Source organism: Pteropus alecto, unplaced genomic scaffold, assembly GCF_000325575.1.
Source record: "Pteropus alecto unplaced genomic scaffold, ASM32557v1 scaffold18, whole genome shotgun sequence".
Taxonomy (NCBI): domain Eukaryota; kingdom Metazoa; phylum Chordata; class Mammalia; order Chiroptera; family Pteropodidae; genus Pteropus; species Pteropus alecto.
Genome location: NW_006440649.1, coordinates 1131184 through 1142489, shown reverse-complemented (window position 1 = coordinate 1142489; position 11306 = coordinate 1131184). Strand labels below are relative to the sequence as shown.

The 11306-nt window shown below is 45.8% G+C and overlaps 1 protein-coding gene across 1 annotated transcript in view; it reads right to left on the bottom strand.

The window, feature by feature from the left end:
• The window catches only part of ANOS1 (anosmin 1), a 119423-nt gene that overhangs the window by 28716 nt on the left and 79401 nt on the right, over window positions 1–11306 (bottom strand). The window contains exons 5-6 of the mRNA XM_025050986.1: window positions 4640–4824; window positions 2063–2192 (exon numbers count right to left, since the gene is read on the bottom strand). Coding sequence (XP_024906754.1) covers window positions 2063–2192; window positions 4640–4824 — 315 coding nt within the window. The remainder of the gene's footprint in view (window positions 1–2062; window positions 2193–4639; window positions 4825–11306) is intronic.

The following is an 11306-nucleotide window of genomic DNA, read 5'->3' as shown; positions in this document are numbered from 1 at the left end:
GACTGCTTCGCCTCCTTTACACAAACCTCTCTTTCTCAGCAGAAGCTTCTTTAGCCACTGTCTCTAAGACTATAAAAAAAAAAACACACATCGTCTATATTCCATTCCTGATTTTTGTGATTGACAGTTATTACTCGCTGCCCTACGATGCTAGTTTATTTATCAAGCTTGTTTACTGTTTCCTCTCGCCCTTAAGTAGAATGAGTGTGCGTGTGCTCCACACAGCAAACGTTTCTGCCTTTTCACCCACTTGATACCTCCAGCGTCTATAACAGTGCCCAACACATACTAGGTGCTCAGCAGATATTTCTTGAATGAAAGAAGGAATGAACCATGAGCGGTAAGGAAGGCGTTGAAGGCACAAAAATAATTTTGTTTCTACCTTAACATCTCCCACTGAGGCAGGAAGGATCTTATTGGGGTGACGATCATTCTAAAAGTGGACGATGGTGATGGCCCTCCAGAATTACTGGATTGCGCACTTAAGATGAGTAGAATCTACTACGAATTCTGTACAGACATTTTGTACACATCAAGAATGAAAGTCTGGGGTGCTCGGCATTGGACGTATTTGTAAAAGCGGGAAATAAAACATTTTAACAGTGACTGCAATGTTTCAAAAACATGGTGGATTTTCATTCAACTGAAGCCCATTTAAATGGGTGGGATGCAGCTCTAATTCTAGCCTGCTGAGGTACTCAGATATACTGAGAAGGGTGGGGACAGCATGGCCTGGCCATTTCCTCAGAAGGGATGCCTTCCAGGCAGTTAGAAGTCACATGACCAGCCCTGGGGACTGTCAAAGGACCTCTGTGTAGATCCCACCCAACTCTTAAAGGCATTGTCACCAGAGGCTGGGCACGGCTTCTGTCTGACGTCTGAACCCACAGGGCACCAGACCAGTTCTTGAAGGCAACCCATCCGATGGCGACACGTTTTGACCTCCACGAGTCTGCGTCGCATTTGAACCACGAAGCTCAAGGTGGAGAGTTGTCAGGTCTTTTACTGGTCCTCGTGTCCAGACTCACTGTTCATTATTCATTTTACTCGCCTCCCTAAATCATCAGACCGCTTGAGACATAGTCTCAAGACAAGGTTTGATGTCTTTAATTATAATTTTCCTTTAAAGTTTGCTTAGTGTATTTGCCTCAGGTTGAGGGGGAGGGGTGGGGAACGCACTTTTACTTTCTGAAAAGGACTTTTTTTTTTTAAAAGAAAGACTTAACGTACTCTGTAATTGAGTCCAAATATTAAATTATTTTGATTGCAAGTTTTCCACTGGAGGCATACGATTATGCTTAGAAAGGGTGGTAATAGTAGATGTGAGAAATAGACAGACTGGCTGAAACATGTACATGCTCCCAATCATGGTATAAAAATGGCAACTTAGAGCAGCCAGTTCAAACCTTCTCATGATAAAAAACATACACTTGATATTATAAGTCTCATTATTCATTAATACCACGATGGATTTTGTTTAAAATACACCAATTTAGCGTCCATATAAGAGGATCACTCCTGATTTTAGCCAGTGAACGACCTGATTAATCTGTGTCTATGAAACAGGCCCTTGGTGATTTGCTGAACAGAGGGGCAATGCATTCAGCAGGGGCACAGCCATCTCGACGCACCCGGAGAAATAAACTCGGAGGTCATTTTCTGTTAATATCTAGTCAAATTATATTCCTCAGGTATCACAGGACTAAACTCAGCACAATTATCACGTAGCGGTCATCAAATTTCACAGCACCTTTAAAACAGCAAGGAACTTGGAACCGAACGCAATGATCGCAATGATAAAGTGACTCCAGAGGGGATTTTAGAAAATGAAAGAGATTAATTCATGCTCAGAGGTCACCTTCTGCAACGTCCCCGAGGCATAAGCCCAAGGCCGCCCGTCACCGTAGATTCACGGCACCTTCCAACACAGCCCGTCCGCTTCTCCGCGAACAGCCGGACACGTGCTGGCCACAGACGTGAGCAGGGGACGGACGTGGTGAGTGTGCCCGCCCCACGTGCCCAGCGGGGCGGTGTGAGCGCCCGGCAGGAAGGCGAGACTGACCTTTGGAGGAGTGGAAGTGTTTGCTGGGGGCCGTGAAGCCGCGGGTCCCGTGCACGTTGACGGCCGCCACCCGGAACTGGTACCACCTGCTGGGTCGTATGTCCATCAGTTGAACCCGCTCATCTGTGGTCTGAGGGGAAAGGGCACAGGGCACAGAGCAGCCTTTTAGTCCGACACATCGATCGGGTCTGTTTCTTTCCTACACTAAGCCGTCGACCGACACCGGGCGGGCTGGACCACCCCCCGCACACCCTCCTGCAGAGATGCGCGTAATGCTCTGGTGTGAGGATAGCTGTCAGGGGTCAAGGAACTTCTAGAAAAAGCTTCGGTCACCTAATTCCATCCATAGACATTGCCCCCCAAAGAGTTAACCATCTCTGGAAGGCAAAACCTTACAACAAATGCATGGGTTTAACTTTCAATCTGGTGACTAAATACTGCATTGGAGGGATTTAATTAAATCATACAGACAAGTGAATAGACATGTGCGCTAAACGTTACCCAATAGACAAGAAAATAAAACCATCTTTAGATTATAGAAAACGCCTCTTTAATGTGCATGCTCAACATAATTTTGGAAGCCCGCAGACTTCGAGAATGCTGGACGTACATCGCAAGGCGAGACTTTCTTGTTTTTTAGTTTGAGTAAATCGTGTAAGGTCTGCAAGAACCCAGCCGTGTTCCTGAAGGGTGAGGTGTGGTCATATATCTCTGTCCAATAAAATGTCCAAAAGCGGAAAGTGGACACAGTGGGCGGTCCATCGCTTTTTGCTGCCTCTGCGGCGACACTGTCCAAATATCAAGTAGCTCTGACAGTTTTCCTACTTCCGTCCTTCATCGAGCTAAGGGAAAATCTACCTGTTTGCAATGATGCCCCATGAGACAGCTGAAAACCTTTGCCTTGAATCCCCGAGAATAAAGGGCCCCATTCTCTGCGTCCTCTGTGCCAAACTCAACTTGACGCTCAGTTACATAAAGCGGAGGAAGGAGAATCGAATTGAACCGTCCCAAACCTCGGTTTATTATAACTTACTGAAAAGGACTGTCACATTTTTTATATCTATCTAAAAGCAGCCAAACATTTCTGGGATCAAAGGAAGAATGTGAACTCTTCAACGTGGCTTTCTGTCTCGGTTGGCAGGATTTGAGACCCTTTCGCCGACTTCATCGCTTAGAGTTTTAGCCTTGAATTGAAAAAACTGAAGTCAGCATGAGAGCCATAGAATTTAGCAGACCAAAAAAAAGCAGATCTTACAAGTGGTAGCAAGCGAAAATGCGAAAAAATCAAGATCTTTTCTTTCTCCAAAAAGGAAGGGACGAAAGAGATGATCTCATCAATTACTTTTGTAAAACTTAAAAAGAGTTTAGAAAATTTACGAATGATATCGTACCTCTGTTTAAGCAAACACGCCACGTACATCAAATAGAATTTTAGGCTGTGTTCTTAACATCTCCGCTTTATTAAAACTTTTTTTTTTTTTTTTTTACAAAATCGGTGTAGAATTACAAAATTTATTTGACCCGATCTGTTTTTCTAATTTCAGATGTTTTACATGAAGCTTCTCATTAATTTTGGGGTCTCTAAATTTTTTTAGTGCGTATCCTCATTGGGATACTACTATTGACGAAAGAATCAGGTTTCAAATACCTGAATACTAGAATGTATTTTACATTTACTGGAGAAAAAAAAAAAGAAAAAGAATCTTATCCTTGGAGAAAGTGATCTGATCACCTCAAGGCGAGAATATTTCTCTATGGACGTCCATGTGGAGAACGCATTTGAGTCGTGGAAAACCATGAAGCCGTTTCGTATGGAAAATTTGTTCTTTTTCTTTTTTTTTCTTTTTTTTTTATCTCCGTGTCGTTTTCCTACAGCTGGTAGTCCACTTAACAGCTCTTAAAAAGAAAGAAAATATTTTGCTTTTCTCCTCCACAAGACAGAAGAGGAAGAAGCACTGCTAAGATAAACTCTAGGAGTGTCGCCACACAGGCGGCGTGTCAGCTGGGGAGGTGACCGGACAGAAAAGAAAGCACTTAGCAAAGGTTGATGAGCCGCTGGCCGCTTTCCACGGAGCAGTTTGTGATATGAATCTTCCTCCACGCTATGAGAGTCCTTTTGTGGAATAAAGTCTTAAATTTAGGAGAAACAAAAGACGAGTCATTTCCACGATAACTACCCTTCCCTGCATTGCGTTGGCCTCAGTCTAGTTGGTTTTAAGCTTATCTCAAGGAAACGCAGTCCTTGGAGGAAATAAATGTGAACAGTCCGATTAGAAAATTATGTCCCTGCCGCATGTATTTTGAGCAAATTAAAGCCATCATCAAGTTTCTGCATGTGTTAGGTTGTATCCAGGGGGCACGCACGCTGTGTTCAGCAGATACATGAGATACGTCCACTTCTGCATGTGTTAGGTTGTATCCAGGGGGCACGCTGTGTTCAGCAGATACATGAGATGCGTCCCCAGTTAGCTTATTTCGGTCGTCAGGCTACGTTAAAGAGGCAGCTAGTGGATTCTGTATCTGTGAGCGCGCAGTAGGCATTTCTGTAAGGGGCAGTCCCGTCTCGGAAGCACTAACCTGGGCCACCGTCTGCCAGTGTGTGGCGTCGTCTTCGCTGGGATGGATGCCAGGGTTCCACCTTCTCTGTACCACGTAGATCACAGGCTCAATGGAGATATTGAATTTCGAGGACCACTTAATCTCCAGCTGCCCAGATTGAAGTTCTGTAAATCGTAACTCTTTCCTGGGCTTCAGGGGGACACCTGGAAAGGGACCACGACAGTTAAAACAAACCGCGTGGCACTCGGACCGAAGAGAAAGTCGGAGAAGACAATGTGTGGATGAGATAAATCTCATCAGATGGCAGCGGACACTCCCCTTCCTTCCGTAAAAGTGGCTTCTCTATGTCAAGGTTTCGCGTTTGAAACCTTATGACACTAAGTTCAGCCCATCACTTTCCAAAAGAGTCTTTGCCCGTTCCTCATCTTTTTAAGAGGGTCTACACGGATTCCTGATTCTGAACAAGCTTCCCTCCCCACCCCACCCCCCCCAGGAACCTCGAGAGCAATTTCGATACACGCATTCTTCGGAATAAACGTTACCGAGTTGAACCACTTGAGGGTCATGTGGAACTCACGGGAGGCAACACGGTTTCAAGTCATTTTTCCCAGTTAGCATGCTCTGTTTTTATGACATGTTCTAGGGTCATTATGACATTGTCCCCTCCTATCTCATGGAGTTTTCCTTTTAAGGAAAATATCCTAAAGCTCGGTCCCCTCAGAGAGTCGAATGTCGCAAGCATTATTTCCAGAGTGAGTCTTGCCGATTGCGCAGATGACGCCCAGGCCAGCTCTATCTCCTACAGAGTTAGGGCTCAAAATTGGAAAATAACGAGTTGATAATGTTTGCCTTTGGCAGGAGTGACCGCATCGCTCCCAAAGTCCCTCACAGGTGTCTCTTTGTAAAGTAGTAAATCATTCTGATTTCTGTTCCCCGAGCCTGTGCGTGCAACTTGTCTGGTGACTGGAAAACTAAAGAACCATGGTTCAAAACTATAGCCACTGTGGAAAGGGACTCTAAAACAAGTTTATAACGCTAAAAGGAGATGTAAAAACAATCGAATTAGGTAGAGTCTACGGCGCCACGATGTTCAACGCTATCAAAACGAAGAATGACAGTTGCCATGAATGTGATTTTCCCTTGATAATGGGCATTTCCCTAAAGCGCCGACAACTCATTGGAAAAACTTAGCTCGCCATGCTCTATTTCTTAAGTTTAAACAAAGAAGAATCTGGAAAATGTGCAAATACGAACTGTCAATGAGGTCCGATGCACACGGGGATGTGGCTGAATTTCCACAGTTATTTTGTTTTTTATCTTAATTCAAGTCAGGTCTTACTCAGGGAAATCTGAATGTCGTTAAACATTTGGATGGATGGAACTAGATATTTTAAATGGCACATTTACGTCGGCTCATACGGTCGCTAATTTTTTTCAAAACTATTCTCTAGAGAACATACTCCCCACACCTTGGCATTCTCCGCTTCGATGTGCTGATGGGTGGTATCTATAAAGTGCCCTTGACCTTAGGGAAAAGTCATGTCCCCTGATCCATACTGTGTCTTTGAGAAGTGGGTGAAGGGTCAGGTCCCCACAGTTTGAACATCAGGGAACGGAGTATGAGGAAGGTGAAGTACGTTGCCCAGAGCCGTGACCGACCCAACGCCGGGTTTCCCCTCTGAATTCTCTGCTCCTTTCTCCATTTTGAATTAGGAAAAGCCACTCAGGAAGGGAAAGTGAAGAGGTGGCCTTCGTAGATCTGTAAATCCCTCGGACCGTAAAGTCCTTGACCTTCCTGGTCGGCATGGGCGGGCCACCTGTCAGTCATTCCTGGCTGCGGCTGCGTTCTTTGTGCCCGACGTGACATCATGGTGGGGGCCGCTGACTCTCACGGCTTCAATGCTTCTGCTAAACATGCGATTCTCAAATCTTTCCCCGCACCCGCCTGCCTGCTGAAGGAACATCTCTGCACAAGTCCCATCTTCAGGGCTTCGCCCCAAAATATGTCCCTCCTCGGTGACATATATGTTCATGACAACTGTACGCGTTTGGATATCTAAGGGGTCTTAAACCTTTGTGACTTGTTCTCGTTACCTACCGACGTCTCGTCGTGTGACTGCCAGGCGCGACCCCAGGAATCCCCAAACCACGGTTTCTCCACGGCGACCACCTGCCCTGCCATCGTCCACGTCCCGCGTGGACGTCCACAGCGGCCTCCCCTTTCAGGTCCCTGCAAGTCGCTCTCAGTTTTCTAATTTCCTCTTGACGCCAGGTTGGTGGTTATTTTCCCAAAGCGGAGGAGAGTCCCCCACCCGCCCACGTTCTACAGAGTGAAGAACGTCCCTGCATCTCGCTCCGGGCATCCATCTGCACGACCGCCCGCCAGCCATGTCTCTCGCGACCTCCGCTTGCGTGTCCCGGACTCCTCACGCCTGCCTGTCAGCCAGCCCTTCCGCCAGGCGCTCGCCACCACCACGGTCTGCTTATGTCACTATTTTTGTTTTCACCGTGAAATGTCTTTCTTCCTCTTTCCACACTACAGAATCTGAGTACTTCCAGGCTCACTCCAAACGCCACCTGAGCCACGTTCCTACACCTTGCAGCTGTAAATAAGGGTCCCGTTCCTCTGCTCCCCCTCCGGCGTGTAGCCTGTAACCATTACGATGCGCATTAAACTGCCTCTTACTGCGGGGCGAGCTCGCTGAACGATCTCGTCTTTTCCTCTAAGCTACAGCCCCAGTGGTGGAGAAACGTTTCTGCTTCGTGGCCACAGCTCGTAAGGTCCCAGGAGAGAACACTGTGCCACAGGACATGCTCAGTGCGCACCTGCTGAAGAAACGGGCTAAGCCGCTTCCTCGTCCTGACTCCGAGAACACGTCTGGGGAAATCAGCGGATACTGGAACATTTACATAAATCTCTGTGGCCACGGCAGACCCCTCTCTGCGTGACCGTCCCTGAGGCATGGGGAAGGGTGATCCCAGGTGTCCTGTGCTGCCTCCTCAAGCACATAGTCTTTTGAGAAACTCACATCTCAGAAAAACTCACATCTCTCTTTTCCATCAAAGTCTTATCACTCAGACATTCATTTACTCTCGCTTTTTAAGAGGTAAGTACTAAATCATAAATAAATCAATATCGATAGCTTTACAAAATGGAATAGTTCTATTGCATTGACCGTAGAACTTCCCTGGATAAAGAGGAAAAAAGACCAGTTTCTAACAATCTCTGCTAAGATGAAAATCCCAAAGTTAAACGATGATTGGTCTTAACCCAGAGGTACCCGTCAACTCTTTTTAGGTAAAAAAAAAAAAATTGTGATGCAAAACCGATCTTAACAAAATGATTGTTTGTGTCATTCTTCCATTCAAGGTGTGCAGCCAGGTACTAGACAAATACCTCTGGGGAGCGAGTTTGCAGGTACGGGAAGAGGAGGCGCCTCTGAGAACCTTTCCTGGTTCACTCGATTCCTTCCGGTAAAGAGACGATCAGTTAGTCCTCTGACCTGCTAGAGCACGTTCCCTGAGATGTGCAAATCCATCTTTCTCCTTGGCCGTCTGTCCCGTGCACAATCCTCCAGCATAAATGCACCTACGGTAAGTACTTTAGCCCCTGAGGTAACCTGAACTCATCAGAAGCAAACCTGCGCATCGGAGCCTCGTTGCTACAGGGTTTTAATTTTGATTATCATTCAACAACCAAGAGCTCTGATGGACCAGGATGGGGGTGGGACAACGTCAGTTCGAATGTCTTCATTTACAAATCTCATTAATTACGATGTACAGCAAAGTCACGATCCGCATGTTGAGAAGTGGTCCATCTGCTCTGCATTGGGTCAGGTGGCTCCCTGACTGGGAGTTACCGCAGCACTTGGCCGTAACTGTGAGCAGATGGGGCTCCCAACCCCCAGACCGCCAAACCCCACTGTCCATCCATCTTCTACATGATCCTTGTTAGCTCAACCAGCTGCCCGGTTCCATAACCAGATGTGTGGGCTGAATCCCTCCTCGGTGTGTTTTTCATTATGTAAATGACCAGAACTGTTCTTTTTTATTATTCTTGAACAAATCAGTCATCTGAAATCTAAACTATTCTGGTAAAAAAATTCAAAATGCTATTGCATACCATCCTGAAAATACAGAGGCCATTTTTAAAGTGTTACATGTATTCTGGCGAAATCGAAGAAACAGAAGCCCAATGCTTTAAAAATATATTGAAAATACATTCATGAGTTCATTTCTAAAAGCCTGAAGTTTAAATCTTTCAAATATGACGATATTCATGGATATACCGAATCGACTCCATTCCCGGGTCTTTTTGAAAAGAAATACATCGATGCATGATTCATCCTTGGCTTGTGCACGGCCAAGAGAAAATGTTGTTGGTAACGGAAAGCCCCAGATAGATCTGAATCCTTATGTTTGGGAAACAATTTTGACTTTTTCTCCTTCCCTACGCAAACCAAGTGCCGGAGCTGGGAGTCAGAAGAGGCAGCAATTTGGGCAATAAAACAAGCAAATCATCTTCTGGAGGGAGGAGTCTAAGTAGGTCGTAGGTCAGACTGAAATAGGGAACGGGAGACAATCAAAGAAACGGTCGCTGGCTACACGTGCGGTCACTGATGTTTCGCCCGTGGACGGTCAGCCTTGTGAACTTCCCACAGCGATGCGAAGGCTTGCGTTTCAGAGAATTAGCACCTTTGGGTGTCACGCTAACGTTTTCATGTCTCCCAGGACGTTGCTAATAATTTTCTTTATTTGAAGGGTAATGGAAAAACTCTGCGGTTTCCCTTAGACCGTGTCAAACTATAACTCTAGTCTGTAGAGGTCACTTAGACGCATTAGCCAAGGACGGTTCTTACTGCCGTGAACAATTAAAGGCTCAGATAGAACGGAGCATTTTGTCGATCGTTTTTTTCCAAAACACGCATTGTTTTCAAAACTCGGGTTTCTAACGTATAAAGATTTTGAAGCTGCGAAGTCGGTGTGCCTCCCGTCTTCCCTGGCACAAACACGGGAGACCAAACAGAAAGCATGTGTTTCCGTGTTTTGTTATTTTAATTAACTCGATCAGCAATAGGAGGAAAAATAGGACAGGGGTTGGTACATATTGACCTCCTGCAAAAGTTTCAAAAAATTATTTGTCCCCTTAAATAAGTATTTTGGGCACGATTGCCTTGATAAGGAACTACGGGACTGGGTGGGGATTGGCGTCATATTGATTTTTGCACCCCAATTTATTAGCCTACAACAATTGGTAAGTCGGGGATTTTATAAGATTAAAATATTTGATATTGACATGAATGCGACGATGCCCTAGACAGCCTGACGTTTACGGTCCTGCTACGGACGTCAGCGAGAGTCAGAATAAACATGGCAGGACAGCTGGCCCAGGTGGCAGTTAGGCTCAGCTGCATTTCTGCTACCAGCTCCCGATTCCCCCCAGACGGGCTGCAGCCTGAGCTTCAGCACGTGTGAGCTGAGAGCAAGTCTCGTACATCTCAAGCAACGATCGAGCCCCCTCTTCCTAAGAAAAGAGACCGCACAGTCCTCGCATTAGTAGAGAAGGGTGATCTTATCCTCCACGGGTGAGTTCGAGGGAATGGAAGCTGAGGACGGTGACAGCTGGTACTCCAGAGGGCCCAGGTTGACGAGTGTGCGTAGTGTCGGGCTGGGTCCCTCTTCTTCTCCTCGCAAAGCCAAGAGCTGAGTCAGAAAGGACCCCCTTCCAGAAGGCCTGGCGCCATTGCCAGCCCGCCCTCTTTGGAGAGTGAGCAAGCGGGGTGGCTGCCGGTCAGGAATTGGATGGGGGTGTCACATGGCTAATTAGCTATGATTGTCGTAGAAAGGGTTCCAGCAGGCTCCATCTGAACCCCCTCTTGGGTACACCCCAACTTATTCATTGGTGCTGTCAAAGGGGTCCACATAGGAACAGGCTTTTCTGCCGGGGCAAAGGCGGAAGCAAAGGGAGATACCTACATGTGTATATATATATATATTTTTTTTCATAATAACAAATATCATCCTTATGCTCTTTATGGGAAAGTCACTGTCAAGTCAGCAGAATCTGTTTCTTCTACTTGTGGTCTGTTCTCTGTGAACTGCGTCTCTCCGGAGAAATCCTAGTTCGTTAGAAATCCTAGGACCCTTCAGCGCTTTAGAAGAAATCCATCACATTTAGTATGGCGCAGGTCTAAACAGCAAGTATCTTTTAATAATTAATCATTTTCGTAGGCCAGTCCCCTTTTTCTCCGTGAACGTGGCATATTTGAACTTCACACTGACTCTTCAATGCTTTTATATAAAAAAACATAATTTATATTCTCTTCTCGAAATGCCCTACTTTTCAAACGCTAAAGGTTTTACAAACGGGGTTTTAACAATCATGCCGAAAGCATCCCATTTTTATGGGAAATGCTAATCCTTAAATAGCACATGATCTGCAGTAACAGCAAAGGTTTCATAAGAACAGACTTTTAAAACATTAAATGGGTTAGAGTTCGCGAAAATGACGTTATAAAGTTTATAATAAGAGGCAGGAAAACAATAAGACTTTAAAGCCATTTAAGACATGATGCTCGGTAAGAAGTGGTTATTTGGAATTGGAGACACAGTCTTTGTGTCAGGTTTGGAAGGATCCTACAGGAACACAAGTGACAGCGGGCGGATGACAGAGGTTTCGGATGAC